General features: G+C 33.5%; 3 protein-coding genes across 4 annotated transcripts; 1 reads left to right on the top strand and 2 right to left on the bottom strand.

Moving 5' to 3' along the window:
* Window positions 1–1,476: 1,476 nt before the first annotated feature.
* LOC110735750 lies at window positions 1,477–14,566 on the top strand. 2 transcript variants are annotated; one of them, XM_021915929.1, is made up of 10 exons: window positions 1,477–1,802; window positions 2,146–2,529; window positions 3,952–4,071; window positions 6,275–6,354; window positions 7,329–7,780; window positions 9,067–9,239; window positions 10,169–10,254; window positions 12,090–12,223; window positions 13,541–13,846; window positions 14,216–14,566. In XM_021915929.1, the coding sequence occupies exons 2-10, from the start codon at window positions 2,374–2,376 to the stop codon at window positions 14,404–14,406; spliced, it is 1,698 nt and encodes a 565-aa protein (XP_021771621.1). In that variant the 5' UTR covers window positions 1,477–1,802; window positions 2,146–2,373; the 3' UTR covers window positions 14,407–14,566. The 2 variants fall into 2 exon arrangements, with proteins under 2 accessions (XP_021771621.1, XP_021771622.1); XM_021915930.1 differs by lacking the exons at window positions 1,477–1,802; window positions 2,146–2,529 and adding an exon at window positions 5,916–6,127 and having other exon boundaries at window positions 3,983–4,071.
* A 580-nt stretch (window positions 14,567–15,146) lies between these two features.
* Window positions 15,147–16,824, bottom strand: LOC110735818. Its single transcript, XM_021916003.1, has 3 exons — window positions 16,758–16,824; window positions 15,634–16,664; window positions 15,147–15,302 (listed from the first exon to the last, which is right to left on the bottom strand). The coding sequence occupies exons 1-3, from the start codon at window positions 16,822–16,824 to the stop codon at window positions 15,147–15,149; spliced, it is 1,254 nt and encodes a 417-aa protein (XP_021771695.1).
* Window positions 16,825–16,834: 10 nt separating this feature from the next.
* On the bottom strand, window positions 16,835–17,989 carry LOC110735819 (zinc finger MYM-type protein 1-like). The gene has a single exon (XM_021916004.1). It carries the CDS (start codon window positions 17,987–17,989, stop codon window positions 16,835–16,837), a length of 1,155 nt encoding a protein of 384 aa, XP_021771696.1.
* Window positions 17,990–24,874: the final 6,885 nt, after the last annotated feature.

Below are 24,874 nucleotides of genomic sequence, written 5' to 3' on the forward strand. Positions count from 1 at the left end.
TGTTAATTTATCTTACGTAAATGAGTTTGTATAATTTATTTCATGTAATATAAAATGTTTTTGGTGTATAATGATCCATGCGAGCGGAACATTTTTCAGGATGTAAAATTGCGTTTTGGGTGAAAATTATGAAAATGACAAAAATGTCAAAAAACTAAAATTTGTGGGTGTTATGTGGAGAAATGCGGGCGACGAATAACAACTCCTATTATTATTGTTTGTTTCAGCACAGGAGAGGTAGAGAGGTTGTAGGTGCAGTTTTCGCCGTGGTTGCATTCTTGATGTTTCTTCTTGCACATAAGCTTCCAAATTGAGCAAGGATGCCATTTGTTCACATTTGTAAATTTAAGCAAATTTTGATTTGTTCATATGTTTTGGCTTAAATTGTGATTTGTTCATATTTGTTCAAATGCAAATTGCAATTGAAAAAAAAAAAAAAAACAACAACAACATCAAATATATAAGTATTCAATCCAATCAAATCCAAGTCATAAAATCATTGAAAATTAAGACTAATTAAACAACACCCATCATTCAAAAATCTATAATTTAGAGTATATATTGATTTATAATGGGAAATAAAAAATAAGAAATACCCATTTTTGATCTTGCTTCTTCGTTGTTGTTGATCGGGGAGGATTTCCAATTGATAATATAATCCTTCTTCAAATCTTCAAATTAAACCCAACCCCCAAATTCGTCGATTAATCACAAACAATTTGGAGAGAGGCAAAATTCTAAAACCTTTAATCTTCTTTGATTATCTGAATTTGCATGTTTTTCTATTGTGCTGATCGAAATAAAAATAAAAAAAAACATTAAAATTGGTTATAATTAGAGCTGCTCAATTCGTCGATTTTTTGAAATTTGGTTTGGTAAAGAATTTGAGGGGAGATTAAGATGAAGGCGAAATCATGGAATGAAATAGAGGAGAGAGACAAGTAAAGTGGGAATTTGGAAATGGAAAATGAAGTCAAAGAGATAAATGGCTTAAGGGAATTTGGGAAAGGTAGAGGAAAAGAAGCTGACTAATAGATCAAGACAGCAGGGGCAATTTTGTAAGAAAAAATAAATAGAGGGATATTTTCAGAATCACACTGTAGATTTCAAACAATAACACATGTTTCGGATAAGTATTTTTAAGCGATTGTCATTTTGTTATTTTTATAACGCATATTGATGTCATTTTAAAATGTCTCTTAAAAAAACAACAAATATAGAGTAGTAAATTGTAAAAGAGAGACGTTAATGACATATTAGATAAAAAAAAGTCAGTTTTTTGTTCTTGTGAGAAATTGCCGCACAATTGTTTCTCGATATGGCTATTATGTACAAATTAGTGGTCCATATACTCTCTTTTCTATTTTTTGAATGTTCTTATGTATTACTTAGCAAACTTAGCTTCTAACCATTGGACAATGAGAATTGAAGTTCTTTAGATAATAAATATTTAAGTATTTCTTTAATTTTAGCAAGTGTAAGTGTAGTGTCGAGCATACCAAATTAACACAAGAAAGAATGATTATTTAAATCCACTAAACCATACGTTGCTAAGTCAAATCCTTAAAAAAATCCATGTCCAGTGTCAACTAAGAAGGGAGGTCCTTGTAGATTATAAGAAAAATAAAATAAAATAAACCAGCTAGTTTCTTATAATTACGGCAGGTCATGGCTTTTAAAGGCCCTCCATTCCTATTTTCCCACCTCTCTGAGTTATTACATTGAAGCGCACTCAACGTTCTCCATTGAAGCGTTTTCCGTTGAATCTAATTCTTGTATCCCCCTTTGAAGCAGCTTCTAAGGTAAGTTGTTTGTTGTTGTTATCATCACATCAATTTCACAATCTAGGGTTTATATTTGATCTAATCTAATTTAATTATCAGTGCTTTAAGTTTAGGGTTCGTAAATTCTTAGATTACGAAACATCATATCCAAAAGAAAAGAAAATTATGAGCGTAATTTGATTATTGAATCAAATATCCCTAAAATTATGTATTTTTCGAGATAATTCAATATGAAATTAAATCTCTTTTCCCTGGGCCTAGGGCGGCCGCCCCTCCTGCCCTGCCTCAGGGACGGGCCTGCTTATTGCTAAGAATTCTAATTTCATAATTGAATTAAAATTTGGTTGCTAATGTGTTGCAGAACCCTAATTAATTAATTAAAGGACGGAACTATGAAATTGGAAGATGATAATTTGCATATGGAAGATGATAATCTGCATACATCAAACCTAGATGATGTTTTAGATGACAAAAAAGAGGTTGAAATAAAACACAGAATGCCCCATAAATTGAATACGGGGGAAGGAGATCTTTCAAGCGAGTTGCGTTGTTATTGACCGTACCTACGTATACCCTAAAAGTCGGTTCGATGAATGTGTGCCATGAAAATCGTATCCGGTTGCGGTACCTTCTTCGCAAGCTTGTGGTACAACGCAATTGGGTCGATGCTAGTGGAGTGTTAAGTGCGCTTTTACAAGGGACTTGTAGAGAGAAAGCACCGCAGAGCAACCGTTTCAAGTATTGGGTATGTATTTAATCACTTTCGGGGCTTTCACTTCCGAAAAATTTGTTTTCAGTAATATATACCTGTATATCTGTCTCTTGCATAGTTGCATTTGAGATTGCATTACAATATTACATGTAACATAGGAATTTATTTCATGTGAGTTTAAGAACTATGAACCGATAACTGAAATGTGCATAATTGTTATTCGTCGTAGTAAGGACTAGTAACTAGCCAAGAAGAACTGATGTGGCGGCATTGATGGTAGTTTTTAGTGGCATAGTGATTGGTGATGTGTTTTGGACTAATCTATTTAATCTGTTATGAGTCTTATGATTGACAACCATGTAGGGTTTTTTTTATTTATTTATTTATTTATTTATTTATATATATATATATATATATATATATTTTTTTTTAAAAGTTGTTATGAATATTCAGTACTAAGGCATGACTTTGGTTCAGAGTATTCAGACCTACTTTAATACGAGTACAGACTAATGAAGAATCTATTAAACTAGGGCTGGCCTAATTCTTATCAGGAGTTTATAAATGGATTGGAAGTGGAAATATAATCCAAAGGGTAGATTAGAAGGTCTGATTAAACTAAGATATCGAGTACTGATTTCTGCACTAAATTCCACAATGCTATTAGAACAGCATACAGAACTGCTACATAAGGTAGTAATGTTGAAAAAAGGGACTTGTGCAAGAAACTCTATCCTAAGATACCCTTCAATTGTATTTATAGGAAACATTGCAACTCTTATGAAAATATACTCTACTATGACTTAAACCATACAACATGACAAGTTTTTTTAATATTCAATCAGATCCGTCTTGGAATTGGTACCTAGTCTTGTAGGACAAAGTTGAGCAACAAAAGTTTTAAGATGCATCATATTCCAGAACTACTTAATAATCCCATCATAAACATCCTACTTTTTTTATTCCCCTCTTCTCCTTCTGACTTTCCCTCCCACTATCCCTGTTTACTGGTGGTGCCTGGTGCCCTGATGGTCTTCTTCTAGAGTTGTTAACTTGGCATCCCTATAGGCCCTATTACCTTTGTCTTTGTAAGTTTGTATATATACTTTATTTTTGTATTGTACCTTAATGTAGTTATCTTTATGTTTTTGGTAATAATTATATTTGAGTGTGTGTGTACATTTTTTTCCTTCTAAAGTTTGCATTCTTCTTGTGAAAATATGTATCATCCGTGTTTCATAGATAGACCCGCTCAACTAGCATTAATTAACTAGAGGTGAATCTACACAGATTGAACCTCCTTAGACACCTTATCGGTAGCAAGGTCTTCTTTATAGTGTTGTTAACTCTAACCTCAGTTGCAAAAGTGTTATTCCCTGTATCTAAGTAATATCATTGTTCACTGCTAGCAAATGCAATCTTCTTGACAAGCAATCTATGTTTTTGTTGTCATAGGTCGCTATGGAGCTTCTTCAACACATGGATTGTAATTTAGATCTTTACTCATCAAGGATTGAGCACTTGTATGATACGTGGAAGGAAAAGATAAAATCTAACAAGAGGAGGCCATTGAAGGTATATCTTATGTTAAATCACATCATTTAAAGCATGAAGAGTGAAATTGTATACCTTTTTATCATCAGTTAGCCTATTTTTAATTCTCTTATTAGGTGAGCATGCATATGAAGTGCTAGTAGTAAATAAAGTATCAATTAAACTAAATATCGGACAAAGCCATAATTAATTATATATGAATACGAAAATATCATAATTTTTTTTTTTTACATTATCTATTTTCTTTATGTATCAAATTGGACAAACATTTTGGCCCTATATCCGTACCCCAATAAGGACCCTGTCCATTAAGGGTCTTTCACGTTTTTTAATGAAAGACCCTGTCCATTAAGGGCCTTTTAAGCTTGGCCCTAACCCTATTATCATTGGGCTACCCTCAAAAAGAGACCACAAGGTTGAATATGTGATGATGAATAAAGCAGGGGGAGGAGAGGAAGGCATTGAGAATCAAAGGAGGAAGACATTATTTTGAAAATACTAGGAGGAAGAACTAATTTGATAGAAGAAATGTACCTAATTAAGCATCTTTATGTCTACCAATTATTTCTCTTCAACATTGATTTCCCTCGTATTGATTAAAAGTCAGGTTCTGGTGACAATGAAAAAGCAACAATTAGGAAATAATCAAGGTCAAAATTTATGATGAATGATATTGTAATAATTCTGTTGCTGAATTTGTCTTAAAAAGTCAAATATGCAAGAGGAAATACTGTTGAAGTTTGTTCTGGCAACAGCGAAAAAGCAACAGTTAGGACCAGAAAGAGTCTTGTAAACTATTAGCTTTCATAAGTTTAACCATTCATTGTTCTTGAATATTTTGGAAAAGTCTTGTAAACTGTTGGCTTTCATAAGTTCCTGTCACGCTAATTTATCGTTCTTGAAGTTCCTTTAAGCTTAAACTTGTTGGATGGGAGTCTTCCAAATAAAACCTGATCAAACTGTTGGTAATGGTAGCCATTTCATTTGCTTTTCTGTATGCATTTCTTATGAAATTGTTTTTATTGGGGGTTTGAGGGAACAGATATTGAGGCTTTCAGTTTTACCAATGTAACAATTGTCCTTGGAAAATAGTTAAAAGTTTTGTGGATTTTTATAATGCCCATAAGTTACATCCGGTATTCTTTCTTGGTGCTTAAAAATCAGAATGCATTGTCCATTTTGTGAGATCTTGCAGCTGGGCCTTGTTAACCTGTAGAAAAGTTCCGTTTTGACCTTTAGTAATTGCCAATTATTATTGTGAGTTGAATTCTTACATCCGCCACCTGCTTGCTACTCGTGACCAGTTTAATACTTGTAATTACACTTGCACAAGTAGGCAAAAGATCAAAGTTGCATTTGCCGTTGCTCCATCACAAGGCAGATGCACTGCACATTACCTAACTACTTCCTAAGACCTACTTCGTCTTTGTTTGTTGCAAAAGTAATAAAAAAAAATCCAAAAGGAATACATCTAAATAAAATTATGACTTTTGATTGTTTTGAAAATCTATTATTGTACATAGTGGCTTACTATGTATTAAGTGGGTAACCAAATTAATGCGGGACCAGGGTACACGGGAGTGGGGTTGATAATGTGTCAATTTCATGCCTATTTCAGTTCAGGGGTGGATATTTACTTTGCAATCCAAACATTACCACCCATCAAACTATAATATTGTTTTATACCTGTTCCTCCTGACAGAGGTGTAATACTGTTATCCTCCATTGTGCTCAATTGATAGCTAATACAGCAGCATGTTTAAAAGATATGAACGCTTACTCTTGTTTATCTTGGCATTTTAATGGTTTTAAGCTATGGAATATTATTTATTTCTTTTTTACTTTGGGATCGTTTTGGTTACAAGGAATGGAATGGCTTATGGCTCCCTTGCTTCACCAGGATTGTGGTGTAGGAGTATTTCTTTTCAATAGAATTAAATAAGGTAAATTCAACATAGTATGAGAAGGGGAAATCCTGCAAAAGTTGTGATGGTAACAAATATCTTGCTAATGCACCTTCATTATACAATGAACATCTCAGAGGATAGTTATGTTTTTGAGTAGCTTCTTCTGTCAGGTACCCAGACAATTGGATGAATACATAAGAAGCTTTTATTTGTTTTGGGGTGGGGTTGTGGGGGCTTCTGTAATCTATATTTTGTCTGGTTTAAGCTTCATTATTACTTTATACATGTGTAGATTCTTACTATGTATTATTTGACAGGATAGATCTGTTCTGTTGGAGTACATTCTTTTCTGCCTTGCACGAAATAACCATGACTCTGCCCGTCTTAGTTTGCACAGGTATAATTTACTCCCTTTTTCTATGCAACAGTTGCCAAATACAACTTGCATAAAATTCTAGTGCATTTAGATGGATGCGTTCCTAATTCAATTTTGTAGTTGGGTCAAATTAGTTTTTTGCTACTGCTTTTTTCTATACTGTAGTTGCTCTATCACCTTGTCCTTTTCCTTTGCCAGTTACTCGTACCACTTATATATGCATTATTTTTCTTAAATTTTTTTTTTAATGTCCTCATTAGAATTTGAAGTCATGAATTCCTGATTAAGATTTGAATACACTGCTACTGCAAGTAATTCCTCTAAACACCGTGAGCCCAAATTTTATATGACAGAAATTTCACTTTCTCTTCTCTCTATCTCTCAATCGTCAACATGACTAACCTCCCATGATAGCACAGAATCGAAAGCTAGTTTTGGTATTATGTACTTAGGAAATTATATAGGAAATGTTGTTTTGATGTTGAAGTTTGAGTGTATCATAGATGTGCAAATGTTTTTTTTTTTTTTTTTTTTTTTTTTTTTTTTTTTTTTTTTTTTGTGTTTCTGTTTTTTTTTGGCAATAGTTTCCTCTAGTATCGTGTTGAAGGCTTAATATGATTGCTATTGCTATATTTAACCTCTTTTTTGAGCTTTATGGAGCCGATTTCCTTTTTACTTATCTTTGTTTATTTACTATTGCCTCAGTTCCAATTACTTGCAAATTTGACTTTTACGTTTGTTCATGCATAACTTCAACCATTGATATCAAAAATTATGATCAAGTAAAATATTATAAAAACTTGATAGTGTGAAAATATACCTTGTGACGAATCTAACAAGATCCCACTTGACTATTTTTTTCCTTGCGTAACAACCACTAATGATTTTCAAACAAAAATATGTGAATCGTGTCAAAAGTCAAACTGCTGCAAGTAAATGGAACGGAGGAAGTGTATTATATTTTTTAATTTATATTCTATTGGTTATTCATGTAGTCTTCAGCAGGAATATGAATCCGCAAGAGACCTGAAATCTAATTTGGTAATGGGTTTGACCAATTATGAGTTGTGGTATTCACAACTGCCAAACAACATGCGGCTGGGAAACTTAGAAGAGTCTTGTATGCCTATGGAGTCCGTGACTACGAAAACCAACTCCTCTCAGGAAACTGAAAACCTGAAGGATGAGGATGCAGCCAGTATTTATGAGACATTTTCAGAATTGCACTATCATTCAGAGACATCTATTGTGAATGACAAGGACACTTGTGCAAATGTCAGTCAAAAGCCAGATGGCGGAGTTTCTGGGGTCAAGCCAGTTGAGAATGACAAGAAACAACAGTCACAGAATTTCTATATGAGATCTGATGAATCAAGTGTAGAAACTGATGGCTCAAATCAACATGCTTATGATCAATATCATTGTTCTTCTGTCTATAATGTACACAGTGAGTGTTATTCTAGTTTCTTTAATCATCTATCCTCACCTAGCCCCTCTCCTTTATTTTTTCTTCAGAGCAATTACTCTCCACTGTGTGTTTTTTTTTATTTATTTTTAATATATATATATATATATATATATATATATATATGGAATCCAATAGTTCAGTCCCTAAGTACTGGTGGTCCTGGACTCCTGGAAGATACTTCCTCTGGTCTTCCAGGATCATGATACTTAATATGAAGTGGTAGCATGATGATGTCTTGCTATTTCTATTGACGGCTCCATTTTGACTAATCATAATAGGAAGATGTGACATAGTTGTGCTGGCAGTACTTTGTGATGGATGAGGTTAGGGTAATGTATATTAGTCACAAACTAAGGGTATCAAATGGCTGTTTTGATGGTTTGGGGTAGGAGAAAACAACTTGGTGGTCGGTCAGTGGTGATGGGGTGGGGTGGATTAGTTTAGCCTGAGTGGTAATAGCTTCTCAGGGGCCGTATGGGGTAGTGGGCTTTTCAGGTTGTGGTCTTAAATATGATGGTGCTAGAGGCATGACAATTGCAGGGTTTGAGGGAGGTAAGGAAAAAGATGTAAAGAGCTTGGAGCTAAAGGTGTGTTTTTTTAAGCATAAATTGTCATATGTTTAACATGAAAGCTGTTAGTCAGGTAACTGTGTGTAATGGACTGAGATTACTGCTAACTTACGCAAATAACAGTAAAATAGAGAGTAAAGCTTGGTTCTTTGATTAAACTAGACAATCTAATTTTTGGTAAATTGATTTAATAAGAAGACATAATAAAGATGGAAGCTTGAATATTGATTGAAAATGGCAAAGGGTTTACAAAATGATAAGTTTAATTGCTTTAGGCTATCACTCTCAAAATAGCCTGAGGCTATCACTCTCTAGCAATGGCTTGAGGCCATAATTCTCTTAGGTTTCCAATACAAATTTCTGCCTACCCTTTTCTTTTGCCTCCCTCTCAATTTATACTAGGACTACTAACCATGTAAAGTAATATTACTGGAATACCCATACTGCCCCTCCTTAGGTTAGTCTATTACACTGTGATTGCTTTCTATTCAGTATTTTCTGGGCTGGTGACCTCTTTTTCTAAACCAACTGGTTTTTTTAGCATCCTATTATACCATTTGTATTCATGATTTTGTGCCCTATCATTATGTATATACGAAGTATATAATTAGGTAGCTAGACCTACTTCCATGCTGGTGCAATTTCTCATTCGTTACTCTTGGTACCAATATATTGAGCCTTGTTTTGTCAAAACAGGCTTGCAATCATTGTTGCCCATAAGAGTGCCTTCTTCAGATAATTTGATGGACATGCTCTCTTCTCGTCGACAGTTTTTTGGTGATCATTACAAGGAAGCTTTGAAGTTTTTAAAGCTTGCTCTTCAGTCTCCGCCTCCAATCTCAGTGGCAGCATTACTTCCTTTGATACAGGTACTTTATTGTTTTATGTCTAGTCTTTACCATTTCAGATATGCATAATACGAGTAATACGTTTTACAGTGATCTGAGTTTACATTCCTTATTTCTTTTCCTTACAAAATTTGAGTTTATCATTAGTGAAGTTGGATAAGAAAGTTTGAAGGGTTCAACTGGTTTGCAGACAAATGCAATGTTGAATAATTAAGCCTGTTTCTGTAGCAATTTGGTTGTCTATGTGCAAGGAATTTGCTATTATTTGAGGATCTAACTTTGTCATGCCACTTTGAAAGTCAAGGCTTGTGTAGTATAAATATATCGAGTATAATAGGATAAGAAGAGGCCAAGCTTTTAGTTGTTGTAAGGGAGGTGGTATTAAAAAAAAAAATTACCCCCTTTGTCTCAACTTAGTGTGCCAAGATGGGATCGGAACTTCTAGTATTGAAAAATAGAGAGTAATATAAATTAGTGAACCCTTGCCAATTTTAGAAATGGGCAAACTAATCTAGGACAGATGGAAAAGGAAAGTGGGCAAACTAAATTGAAATGGAGTAAACAAATTAACAAATACAAAATCAAATACATAAAATAAGTAATGACCAATGAGCCATCCACATCATTGATACAGACATAGGCTTTGAGTTTGGGCTATGAACTCTTCTTATCTTTGGATTTGGATGAAATGTATGATAAACTTGTTTTGGATACAAGGCAGAAGCGAGACGGGTATGCTTATAAATCCAATATCTACCTACTACCCATGGCAAGTACGACTTAGCTATCAACACCTATCCACCACCCACCAATGTCATACCTATACCTGCTCCAACTAGTGGTGCGGTGTAGTGCAATTGCTGTTATGGTGATGTAAATTGCTGGATATATGTGTTCATTGATTGCAATGTTTTTTTTAATCTTTATTAATTGAAAATTCCTTTTGGCAGCTGTTGCTTCTTGATGGTCATGGTAAGGAAGCCTTAACTATTCTTGAGCAGTCCTGCAATGAGTCAAGCTCAGTGCTTTCTTTTAGGTAATGATCTTGCCTCTTAATTAAGATATTGAGTGTACAATTGCATGTGGATTATCTATAAATAGGAACTGAAATGTGGTACTACAATATTGGGAATAGAATTGGGAAAAGGCAATGCGTTTGGTAGGGAGATATTTGGTGGAAGAGGAATGCAGATAAAGGAAGGGAGACACATCCCTTTTTTGGTGTTAAAAGACACATTGAATCTGGTAGATAACAAAGGGAAGTAAAAGGGAAAAGCCCTTTGTAAATTTTTCTTCTCTAACCTTCTTTTTTTAATAGCAGAAATTGAGCAGACGGTCACCTTCAAGGCTTCAATACACTGTCAGAACTTTTTTTCTTTCCATTATTATAACTAAACAATGTTTTCTTTCAACTTCTTCCATTAAACCTGACATAGGATTATAGGAATATAGCCCCTTCTCTTAGCAAAAATATAACAAACAAGCTGTAAAGTCGTTGCTTATCTGTAAGCACTTCATTGTACTTTTACATTTTATCTCTCTTTTTAACGTTTCTTTACTGCTCTCTTCTTTCAGTTAACTCCTTTTGGCACCCAAAGCCTTACAAATCTAAGGTTTTTCTTCTAAAATCCTGGAAGAGAGAGACCACAGTATTTTATCTTCAATGGACTCTTTGATGCTTGGGATTTTAGAGCAATATTGGCCTTCTACATGTTAATCTCTAGGTCAAGTATACTTGTGGGATTTGAAAGCAGTCTTGACCTTCTACAGTTCTGCGTGCTTCACTGCTTTGTAGTTTGAAAGGCATGACTTTATATTTTAAAAGGGTGAATCTTATTGCAATAATGGACACATTAAAAGATGATAAATTAAGATTGAACAAGAGGGTGTTTAGTTGGGGGTATTCTTCTCAAACCCTAGAACCCCAGCAGCCGTGCCCACCTTTTTGTATGAACTTGGTATTGAATTGGCTAGAATTAATTTTGTATATGTGAGTTTGCAATGAGGTTTCTAGTATAAAATTTGTATATGTGAGTGATATATATGTGAATTAAAAGGGTTAAACGATTTTCTCACAATCTCTCATCTACTTCAACCTTCATGACATGGTTTTGTATGGCTTCTTGGCAATAACCTATTTGATCGATCTCATCAATAATTTTTATCAACTAGCTTTGTGGATTGTTGTAGTGAGCTGCACAACTAGTCGTTTCTTTTCATCACAGCTTGGTCACAAAATATAATGGATTGGACACTCATGATATCGCATGATGGTTAATAAAAAATTGTTAAGCTCAAGAGTTCAGATTTAAGAGAATTTATACTAAATTGAGTTCACTTTAATTATCACAAAGATTAGCAAGCAAATGAAATATAACTACAGGTTATTGTTGTAACAAAATAATAGGACTTTAAAAATTTATAGTCTGATTCCATGCTTTGAACCAAACAGTCACAAAGGCAATCAGGGATCAGTTCATTCCATTTCTGGACAAATCCAAACAGATAGGGAGATTCAGGGTCATTGCTTTCCATTCTCCTTGTATCCCTTTTTGGATTCCATTCCATTTACCCTGCTTGAACCAAACACCCCCTACTTATGCTGTGCTTTGCAAGAAACTTTGTGATGATAGTCTTTTGCGACTTTAGAAACTCTTGACTCTAATTTGTTAGCTATTTTGTGTTTGGTTATAAACTACTCTATGATTTAAGAAGATTTAAATTGTGAAATCAGAAATGTGTCAGTAAATTGTTATGCATAAGTATCAACTGTCTGTTGAGATACAATGACAATTCCTGAATAATTATCAAATTGTGAGGTGATCAATTTGTGATTAGAGTATCATAGTTTTGTTATGTATGCTTTGGCAGATTAAAGGCTCGTCTCTGTGAGTGCTTTGATGTGAACAATTACGATGAGCTCTCTGCATGTTTCGAGGATGTCATGAAGAGGGACCCGACATGTAGGCATTCATTAGCAAGACTCCTGGACTTGAATAAAAAAGGTATTGATTTTTTGGAACCTGATATGTGCTTTCTTTGTTTTCTAATCCTATCTACACGTTTGTTGTTAAAATTTAAATTTCCATGTTTACTAATTTATCTCTATACTTTGCTTGTCGGCTTGTAGATAATCTGTCTTTTGTATTATTGTGCAAAGGTGGTGCTCTGTAGTCTTATTAGTTTACACATTTAAATCAGATACAAGGGATTCATGATTGATTGAGTATTGGAGTATTCATGTTCGCTCATCTAATTTTCATCAAGCTTGGAACAAACTGAAAATATCAAGTCAATCCTTGATATACTCTATTCAAGGTTTAAAGCATTGCACTTTTATATTCAACTGAACTTTACGCAAGTTTTAATATATTTATAATGTGTTTTAATTACTTAAATAATATGGTAAGTGAAAATTATGAAGTTGGAATTATGCTATCAAATTCTGTTACAATTTTAACATATCCAAGATAAAAACTCTACTAATTGAACTGCATGGATAGTACATACCTCGAGGAAAACATAACATTTATGTGTTGACATTTTATGCAAGATATATAGTCGAGCTAGGAAACATAAACAAACAACACAATGATGCTTGAGCTCAAGTTTGAAAGTTGTTGTTTCTTATGGAATTCTTGACGACATATTTATTTAGTTTTGACCGAGCCTGCTGGTCATCTCTGAGTAATCAGTACATATTCAGTCCTAATGTCACCTGCACTGGATTGTTTTGCTTTTGATTGTTTATTTTAATTCGTTTTTTTCCCTGCTAGTAAAACAAAATTACAATAACTACAGTGTATTAATAAACTGAAATTTTCCTAGGGAGTTACAATATGTTACATCACCTTGAAATTTTAAGTTTCAGTACTCGTAAATTGCTAATAAGCTCTGATATGTTCAGCTCTAATGAGGTTTAGTTTAATGGCTAGAAGTTCAAATAATTTAGTGCAGGCTAGTAAGTTCAAATTAGTTGAGATTTCCAATCACTTTCCGAGGACAACTCGTTCTCATACTGTACATCTACTCTTATGTTTATCCTATTTCTATATTATGAAGTTTCTTAATAAGTTGAAGAAAGTTTAAATAAGTTGATATAAGCTTAATTAAGTTCAGATGAGGTTGAATAATTTCATTTCGGTTTAGTTCAAGATTTTTCAAATAAAAAAAGCATACACCTTTACTCTTGCTTATTATCTGCTGTACATTTTTAATCAAATGGGTTGCTTACCCTGAAAACATATATTGGCTGTTGCAGCTTCTCTTTGTATGATGTAAAAAGTTTCACTTTTTATTTTTTACACATTTAATCTTTCCAGGAGAGTATGTTCCTGAACGTCTGGTGGAGATGATTGCTCTTCACTTGGAAGCGACATATGGAGATCACACTTCATGGAGGGAATTTGCTTTATGTTTGCTTAAACTTTCCCGGTGCGAAGAAGACAGAATGTCAATGTGTGTAGTTGGGGAGCAAATTCAGAGTCAGAATTTGCATACGATCCGGTTCAGTAGGACACCTCCCTCATTTGTGGAGGGTACATCAGGAAAGACTTGGAAATTCCGCTGTAAATGGTGGTTGAACCGCCATTTTAGCAAGCACGTACTGGCATCAGAAATGGCAGAAGGTATCGCCTAAACTTACCTTAGCTGTCTGCATTGTTTGTGTCGTAAAATAATAATTTTTTGCAGCAGAGTGCATATTGTGTAAAGTAGAACTTTTTGAACCACAAAAGGACAGTTTTTGCAACATGATCAGGTATAGAAATTGATAGTGAGAATCTGGTAATCTGGTTTAATTCAATAATGTTGGCCCATTCAAGTTTATTTCATCTGGGTTGCCTGTTATACGCATTTAGGCAATTGGTATATTTTTTTCACACACTAGTAGAATGAGTGCATTTTGTTATTTGTTGCTAGTAAAGAAGTTGCGTAACTATTCCTTTACCTGTGCCTCTCAATGTCTTGGCAATGATCTGAATTTTCTGATGTCCCAGGTGACTCGAGGCTCATGTCATACAAGGCAGCTTGTGCATCCCATTTTTACGGGAAAGAGATGGAATATGTTGCGAGGGTTCATACATATCTGAATGAGCATGAGCATGAGAACGATAGGACCCTGTCGTCATTTTTATACACACACATGCAGAATTCTGTAGGTTTTTTCTCTAATCTTGTTAGAAAGTGATAACTTGCCATATAATGTTATTCGTTGAGGCTTTTTTAGAGTCAAGATCTCCGACAATTTATATCTGCACTAATTCACTAACTAATCTCACTATTCAAAATGTTTTAACTTCCGAGCAGTAATCTTAATAATACTACGCTTGAGTAGGATTGCAATATCCCAAATATGAATTGGAGTGCAATATCAATTAATTAGTGCAAAAATCAGTGGCAAATTGTTACGGAGTACTGGTTAAATTCGATATACCACTACTCGTGTTAAAAAAAAATTAAATAATTAGTAGAAAAAAAAATTGCTCCTTAACAAATAAAAAATCTTGAATATTTTGAATGGCAACTGCATATAAACCAAACAATTATCAACATACAGGTACTTGGTGAGAAGTGTTGGATTTTTAATTTATTTTTCCATAAGCAAATAATGTTGGATGTATAATTCATGAAAAGTCATTTTTTGTGCGCCCACTTTAGGTCGTTTACGTAACCAAAAATCACTAATGCGTCAACTTAAGTTTGTGCATACATTCTAGTATGAAGTTGTGCGCACAATATTGACAGTTTTTTAGTATGCGAGTTTTGTGCAAATACCAGACAGCTTTGATTAATAAGTTCGGCAAATTTAATTGATTTTTTCAATTTCTTATCTTATCATTTTTCTTGGGCTTGTATTTGTTATATACTTGCATTTGATTAAAATTATACAATCAATCCTTGATACATGTTCATAGTTGTATATTTGTATCACTTCTTTGGCCTTTTATCCTCTTGTTCGTAGTTGTATCCCTTCTTTTTGTTGTTTTTCCTCCCCGAGCATAAGTAAATGTGATTCCAAGCTTTCATCAAAAGTCCATTTGTGTGAAGTGTGTTGTAGTCAGTGGCGGACCCAGGAATTTCCGACTGGTGGTTCATAATCGATAATCAAGTATGTAAAAAAAAAAATTTACCAAACAACTAAATAATAGTACTAAAAAATACATCCAAATATTCAAACAGTACAAAATACAACCAAATGTTCATATAATACTACAAAAGACAACTAAATAGTAATGCAAACTTATTACAATAGTTCTCGACGAGTTTTCATGTTTTGATATCGATTCATGATATCTTTCATGCTAACATTCAAAAACAAATCATTCTCCAAATAAGTAATTAAACAATCATTCAACATTTGATCTCCCATGCTATTTCGTAGTTTGTCTTTCACTTGCTTCATGCCAGAAAATACCCTTTCCACACTTGCCGTTGCGACAGGAAGAAGCAACACCAACTTCAAAAGTAAATAGACCCTATCATGAGTTTCAGACAATCCCGTTTCAACCAATTTGATTGAAAGCTCACTAAGACCCTTCAAATTCCAAAACCTTTCATCTCCTCTAACAGAACAAATGTAACTCTCAAGTGTATGACCAAAGACTATCAATTCTGAACTTGGAAATTCATTAGGATAGAATTTCGCAAGCTTAATCAATTTTTCCTTGTCAAACTTAGAAAAACGATCCACAGGACTCAAACAAGACATACACACAAGTAGTTCTTTAGTTATTTCGGGAAATCGATTTTCAAGTTCTTGCAATTGAAGATCAATGACACCAAAAAAAACTTCAACTCGAAAATGATGTAAATTAGACACTTGTGGGCATTTACCTCGAAACAACCTCCTCCCGGGAACAACATATTTAGCCTCCATATCTGGAACTGCAATGTCATAGTCACCAATAAAAGAAATGACCTGTTCCATATGAGAATCCCATCCTTCATCTCTCATTTTTTGCAAATTAGTCTTGGTTACATTAACCATGGCCATCACATTCACAATGTCTTGATCGTGCCTTTGTAAGGCCACATTCAAAGCATTTGTTATAGCAAATATACTAACCATCAAGTGTGCCACAAACACAAAATCAAAGGACATCAGAAGATTTGTAAGTGTTTGACCTCTATTAGAATCTATTGTATCAGATACTTTTGCAATATCCTCAAGAGAACCAAGGATTACAGGGAATAAATCAAGTACATTCAAGATTGTCTTGAAGTGAGATCCCCAACGAGTATCACAAGGTCTACCTAATCCACGTTCTTGATTTAAACCTGAACCCGTTTCAAGTTCACCTAGAGACAAAGCATCCACCACTCTTTGAGCTTGATTTTCACGAAGAAACTCTTTCCTTTTTGGTGAACCCCCCACAAAGTTCAAAAGAGGTGCAAGTACATCAACAAATAACCAAGCACAATCTGAATTCTTTTTAGCAAGTGCAACTTGAGTCAATTAAAGTTGGTGAGCAAAGCAGTGGAAAAAATAAGCTTCTTTACACTCATTCTCTATAAGAGTCCTAAGGCCATTAATAGAACCTTGCATATTACTTGCCCCGTCATAACCCTGACCCCGTACTTGAGAGAAAGACAAAGAATGCTCCATTAATAAGGATTCAATAGCAGTTTTGAGTCAAAGAAGCAGTGTTTACAACATGCACAATACCAAGTAAACGCTCACACACTTCTCCCTTTCTATTAACATATCTCAAAAAAAGAGCCAATTGTTCCTTGTCAGAATCATCAGCGGACTCATCAACAAGGATAGAAAACAAATCACCATCAATATCTTCAAGCATTGCTTTAGTTGTCTCTTTTGCACATGCATTTATGATATCTTTTTGGACTTTTGGAGAAGTAAGTTGACAATTACTAGGAGCATTTTTGAAAACAACTTTAGAATATTCAGGGTTACCTTTGGAAATAAGGGATAAAAGTGAAAGAAAGTTACCTCTTCTTAAGGAACTTTCTTTTTCATCATGACCACGGAAAGGCAACCCTTGGAGTAAAAGCCATTGGATTGATTCAATTGAAGCTTCAAGTCGCTTCCTATATGCATTTGTACTCTCAGCGGTTTGTTTTGTCAAGGCTTGTGTGATGCTTGAATTTTGCTTCTTGAACAAATCCATAGCTAACACTACATTATTATGTGCACTCATGTGCTTACCCACATGTTTTCTTATTAAATCCGATCGATTCCATGATTTGAAACCATCACTAACAAAAGCATCACCTCCAAATGCATTTTCATCCTTGAATAGATAACAAGGGAAACAATAGGCAGCATCCTTTTCCACACTATACTCAAGCCAAGTCCAAGTATCAAACCACTTAGCACAAAAGTGACGGTTTTTGCCAAAAATAGAAGTTTGAGGAAATATAAAGTCTTTGGGCTGACAAGGCTTTCTTTGAATGTAAATTCTTCTCACTAAATCTCTATCATCTTTATGAAATTGACTCATCTTTCTCCTCTTTCCTGGATCTTGTGGAAGATTAGCAAATTCATGTTCACTTAATCTTTCACCAAAGATTGGGGCATTAGGAGAACATTGGCCTTGTTCATTTTGAGGGGAATTTTGAGTTGAATAATTAGATGGAGATGAATGTTGTTCACTTTCTTGAGGTGGAGATGTAGTTTGTTCACTTTGTTGAGGTGGAGATATAGTTTGTTCATTTTGTGTTGGATGTGGAAGAGAAGTTGAAGTAGGATTCTTTTTAGTAAAGAAGCTAGTAATGTTTTGCATTTCATTTTGAGTGCGTTTTCTCTTCATTCTGAAAATTGAATGAATAATCAACTAAATCAAACAATATTCCTCAGAAAAATTATTTACAAAGATCATTAGATCATCCAAATAGAAAATTGACAAGATTACAATCCTAACTAATAATTAACAAGCTTAAAATTGACAAGACTAAAATCAACAAACTAATATCTCCACTAATCTATACGACTATACGGAACTTCAAGCTGAATATGCGACTAGCACCACTAAGCACTAACCAGTCCACACTGTAATCTAATTATAAATTTATAATCCTCCTTACACTAATAGTTAAATAGTCTAATTGCTGTCTTACACAATGTCCGGCAATACCGGCATCACATATTCACAATTTCAAATAATGACATAAACAGTAAAACAGATAAACTAATAAGTTCAATTTAACAGTCAAAACACAATTTACACAAATAATGCAAATTCAATGAACATTCACCGTATATACTAATTTTAAGAGACAAGTAATGCAAATTTGATCAAAAATTCACAAAAAAAAAGAATAAATTGATGAACCTACCTTGCCGGACTGCCGTGCCGGAGGCGGCAGGCGCTGATTGAGGCGACTAGGCGAGCAGCGGAGCAGCCAGCAGCACAACCCGCACAACGAAATAGGAATTGACTGAATTAAAGACAAGATTGCGAAGTTTAATAAAATTAACTAAATAGACTGAATTGAATTGAAGATTAGAAATTAAAAATAAAAATTACAAACTTACTCTTTGATGAAGAAGTGAAGAACAGGAGTGGAGAACTGGAGTTGGAGTCTTGGAGATGATTGATGAAGGATTGAAGGCCGAAGGGAAGAGGCGAATTGGCGAAAAGAAGAACTGAAGAAGGCTAAGGCTTGAACTGACTTCGTGATTTGGTCATTTGGGGAAAACTGATTTTAATTTTTTTTTTATTTTTTTATTTTTTTATTTATTTTTTTTTTAAAAATAACTTAAAATTTTTTTTTGGGCCTGGTGAGTCACTTGACCCACCAGGTCTAAGCCCAAGTCTGCCACTGGTTGTAGTATATATATAGGGGAGGTTCTGCTGAAAACAGGGCTTATGGTGAAAACTAAAATCAGAAAATCTCAACCATCCATTATTCCTAAAGATCTAACGGTTTAAAAAAAATAACGTAAAGTCACTATATATAAAAATAACATAACTATATACAAAATAGGGTAATTATATAAATTTTTACAACATTTACATTAAGGTCACTATATACAAATACGGTAAGTATATCAATTTTGATCATATTCTCATAGAAGTCACTATATACAAAAGTAGGGTAACTATATCAAATTTGACCTCATTTACGTAAAGGTCACTATATACAAAGATAAGATAACTACATTAATTATAGCTTGCAATGTTGCTGAAAATCCATGAAACAGAGGCATCATCCTGCATATTCATACCGCAATTGGTCATCAACAATTTCACACACCAAAACACTATGAATTGATAGATTAATTAACAAAGCCAAAACATTAATTTATTTATAGAAACATTACTATTTACTACCTTAATATATAAAAATAGTTAGACTATACTTCATAATATTAATATAAACACACACAAAAATCTCATGAAGATCAATACTAAAGTATTATTTATTGCACTCATCCAAAACATGTTGATACTATATATAATTATATATTTGAATACAATATCTACACATCAATATTTTAATTACTTAATAGACGATTTTATTACTTTGTATTTATGAATATCAAATTATTCAATTTATACTTTTTAGATTTATCCACTTATCTTTCATATTAAAGATCGTCAATAGTGTTTTTAGATTTTTTGTTTTATTGTTCTAAAATAACCAATTATATTGAAAAGTTGATATTAAATTTTTAAAATTGTTGTGCATGGCACGAGACCTAACCTAGTTTTTAATATTTCCATACACCAAAGTTTGTATCAATTCTTTATAAGTGTTATAGATTTTATTTTATTTGTTTTTTTTACAAAAAAAACAGCTGAAATTACATTAATTAAACTAAGTTTACAACAAACGAAAGGACAGTAAAGTAACATAAGTTACTATTGGCATAAGAAGCCCTTACACAATACCAATTAAGGTCATTAACGATATTTACCTTTAAGCTATTACAACGATTGAGGACAACGCATATAAGGCTTACCAATATACATTTAAATATGCGATAGGACTAATGATAGAACAAGGGAAGTTGATGATGATGTTTCGTGTTGTGCAAAGTATTTTCTAACATACAACTAAAAGTCTATGAATGTTGCTGAAATGACGGAGACAACCCAAAATCAGTATGCCTTACCCTAAGGGATCCTAATAATTCAAATGGATAAAATTTTCTTGAGATCTATGCTTCATGCATGTCAATCACATTTCTTGCGATCTGACAAAACCATATCTTATACTCCCTTCGTCCCATAATATAGTTCCTATTGTGTTTTTTTCACGGTATTTAAGAAATGGAAGGAGAAGTGGACAAAAGCTAGACAAAAGTTAGACAAAATTACAAGGCAAGTGGATAATTTAAGGGGAAAAAAGTGAAAAGTACAATTATAGACAAAAGTTAGAGAGAAGAAGTGAAAAAAGTATAATGCAAGTGGATAAGTTAAGGGTAAATTAGGAAGTTCAATGAATAAAGTAAAAAAATAAGGGTATAATGGTCTTTACATACTATTCAAAAATAGAAAAAGGAGCAAAATTTTGGGTCTCTAAAATAGGAAAACAGAAACTATATTGTGGGACGTAGGGAGTATATATTCTCATACAAGGTCATGATGTTGTAATGACTTTTACCGTTATCACATACAAATGGGTTTAACAACACCTAGTACCATCCTCCTTCAACAAGGGTTTATGTAAATCTGAAATTGAAAGTTTGCTACATCTCCCAACAAACATAAGTAACATGATGGGCGTTAAAACAGTCGCACATTCCACACTCATTCAAACACTTTTATAAGCAAACATCTCACAAACCAAGCACAATGATAAGTAAGAGTTCGGTCCACAGGGAACGAGATATAATCGCTAGAGATCTTAATACGCAAGCTAGTTCGAAGACTTTTGTTGATTGGGGGTTCGTCAAGTAGACAAACAAACTATTTTTCTAAATCAAGTAATTAAAAGTACTAGGGAATGGGATCCACTCAACCATGGTAATCAAGCATATTGGGAGCAAATGGAGACAAGAAATAGTAAGGACTATATGTAAAACCAACCTCATGCAATTAGGAAAACAACTCACACTCCTAAACTTAGATCCCTCATTAGTTTAGCAATATGAGATACATAATCAAATTGCAATAAGTAATGACATACTTAATCTACATTTTCATGTCAAACTAAGCATAACATGCCATCAGGCTCCAAATTCTAGGGTAGCTAAACCTATCAAGAAGAACTAACAAGCAATCTCATACAATCAATTTAATCACAAATCAAACATCAATGCTTCTCCCAAGTTTACTTAATTAACCATTAGGTTGAGTTTCACCCAACCCCTAGCCAAGAGGACTACTCACAATTCATTGTGAGTAACATGCAAAGTTCCAAGTTGGGATTCTAAGTAATTCTAAAATTGGGGAAAAGTGATTCACTATGGATAAAACTAACATGCAACAACAATTTATCAAGATTAAGAGAGATTCAAGTGACTTGCAATAACAAAATAAAATCAAAATATAAGTAGAGACAAGTGAAAGAAGTTACTATTGAAGCTTCAAAATGTTGAATAAATGCTGAAAATCTGAAAATGAACCTTGAAATTTGCTTCTACAATGAGCAGATTTGAGAGTTTCCAAACTAAATCATCAACTAATTTAATGAACTAAGGTGCTAACTGAGAGGAAGTTCTCTGAAAACTATTCTACTGTTCTTTTTTTTTTTTTTTTTTTTTTTTTTTTTTTTTTTTGTTGTCCTTAAAATGAACTAAAGGGGTAGTATTTATACTCTCCGAATTACATAGGAAAATCCATCAAAGTAACCCGGATACCTAGTCAAGAGCGCCCGCTCCAAAAGTAGGAGCGCCCGCTCCAGAGATGGTGCACGCCCGCTCCCCTGTTCTTCAGTAGATGGCAGATTCAAGATATCAGGGAGGAGCGCCCGCTCCTAGGTAGTTGCGCGCCCGCTCCTCCTGTTCCAGAAGGTTGGCATATTTGAGCTGAGCAACTAGGAGCGCCCGCTCCTCAATGAGTGCACGACCACTCCTCACAGGTTCAGAAGCATAGCAGAATTATGAAACTTTTCAGGAGCACCCGCTCCTGGGGAGATGCACGCCCGCTCCACCAGGAACGGCCTCTCCCTCCATCACATTCAGTCGCCATTCTCAATCCACGAACTTCCTTGTTTTTTTTTTTTTTTTTTTTTTTTTTTTTTTAAGGAAAATCTTTTGCAATGTTTATTTATGTATAATATTTCTTTCCTATATAGATATTAAAAAAAAAAGCCCTGACACACCAGAAAATGACACGTGTCATTGCTGGTGTATCTTTTAGTATATAGTTATTGACTAGGTTAGGTCCCGTGCCATGCACGGTAATTTTCAATAACTATTCTTTAATTAACATTATATTTAATTGGCTAAGTTATTAATTTGTAAAATGAATTTATTATGAAAGTCTATTATTAGCAAAATAGATACTTTAAAATGCGTATATATATATATATATATATATATATATAATATATATATATATATATATATATATATATATATATAATATATATATATATATATATATATATATATATATATATATATATATATATATATATATATATTTCACCAACAAATTTATATCGTTTTGTTTTTGTTAATCAAATGAAAATCTTAGCAATATGTATTTAACTTATAAATAGATTTCTTTTTTGCAAACTATTATTCATTCTCTCTTATTTATGTTGCATATTTTTTTTCTCAATAATCAACTGACATTAAATATTTTTTCATATCTTTCTTGGCAAGCTTTTCATACATGATTAACTACAAAAATCCTTTTTTTCAAAAAAATCCTTGTTTTCTATTAATAGTAAAGTAGTACGTAACTCTATATATGTCATAAATTAGGTTAAGAAGTTTATGGTATCAATATATATTTGGAAGGATACATTAAATCTTTTATAATTTTTTTTTTATTGAAGGAAAATCTTTTGCAATGTTTTATTTATGTATAATATTTCTTTCCTATATAGATATTAAAAGAAAAAAAAAAGCCTTGACACACAAAAAAATAACACGTGTCATTGCTGATGTGTTTTTTAATATATAGTTATTGATTGATTGATAGATACTAAAAACTACCACCACTTTAACCCAACCTCCTTGAATAACGTCATGGTGGGTCCCAATAACCACATCCCTTTCAATTTCCCTCTCTTCTCCTGATTTTTCCCCTGCTCTTCCCTCTTTCTTCCCTTGCAATTTTTTGGCGACCAAAAGACAATCATATTGTAACAAAGAAACCAACTAATCCATAAATAAACTCTAACTCTTAATTGTAGTTGCCTTCGTAAAAAATTGCTAAGCCAAGCCATTATTATTTTTTTATATTATTCTAATAAAATGAGTTCAATGTGACTGCAGGCAAGAGAAGGAAGAACAGATAAGTTTAAAGTTTCCCTTCAGAAACTTCGCGGGAAAAAGACAGACATAACCCTTGAGACAGCTGAGATCAAAGTACTAAAATTCATCAACCTTTGTTCTGAAGAAATTGGACTTATGAGCTTTCAGCTAGATTACTAATACGCGTATGCATATGTTTTTCTGTTTGACAGAGTTGTTTGGAGGAACTCAAACTACTGCCAAAACCTAAAATCTATGATCTGTTCAGAAAGAAATATCTAAAATCTGTCATTGTGAGTGTGTCCATAGCTCTAGTTATATAATTATGAGTCAGTGTTAGCATTATTTTTCATCTAGAGAGAAATATACTGATAATATAGTGAGCTTTTATGTGCTGTGTAACATTACAAATAGGAAAAATTACGAGGAAGGTTCTTTTAAATGGTCGACCTTGTGAAGAAGGTCCTTTTATGAAAAACGTGGCACAAAAGGTCCTTTTATGGCGATTGGGTTGTGAGGAGGGTCCTTTGACCAAACTCCAGCGTTGACCTACAAATTCCGGCCAAAAAAGTGCACGTGATCACTTAAATCAGTTTTTTTTTTCTTTTTTTCCCTTTCCCTCTTCTTCCTCGATTTCCACAGAAACAGCAGGAATACTTGCCGCGACAGGCATACTGGTATGCAGGAGTTAAAATCAGCAAATCGGAAAATGAATAAACAAATTGATTACTTGTCAATGTTATGAGATTTCACACTTTCAGAGTCTTAATAATGTTAATTTCTTTTTATAGGTATATGTAGCATTCTTTTCTATTGGATTAGGACCAGTTCCATGGGTTATAATGTCAGAGGTAATGCTTAGACAGTTAACCACATATACTAGTATAAATGGACTAAATCGCTAATGAATGTTTTCTCATGATGCAGATTTTCCCTATAAATATAAAAGGACTAGCCGGAAGCCTAGCCACACTCGTCGATTGGTTTTGTTCTTGGTTAGTCTCGTATAAGTTCCAGTTTCTGATGAATTGGAGTACATACGGTATGCAAATTCAATTCTGTATCGGACTAGCTGATTGAATGAATATATGTAACAAAAATTCCCTTTCATAGAAATCGAATCTGATCTATACTCTCTACTTTTATTTTTTTAGTGTAACTTTTACATTTGATATGATCTTTATACAAAAACTCTAAAAGATTGATATATTGTAATTCAAGTACATATATATGTTCACCAATGTGATAAACGCCCATAGAGAAACAATTACAAGTTCCACTCTTTTATACATCTATACTTAGAAACTAAGGGGGTGTT

Source organism: Chenopodium quinoa, unplaced genomic scaffold (genome assembly GCF_001683475.1).
Source record: "Chenopodium quinoa cultivar QQ74 unplaced genomic scaffold, ASM168347v1, whole genome shotgun sequence".
NCBI classification, from domain to species: Eukaryota; Viridiplantae; Streptophyta; class Magnoliopsida; order Caryophyllales; family Amaranthaceae; genus Chenopodium; species Chenopodium quinoa.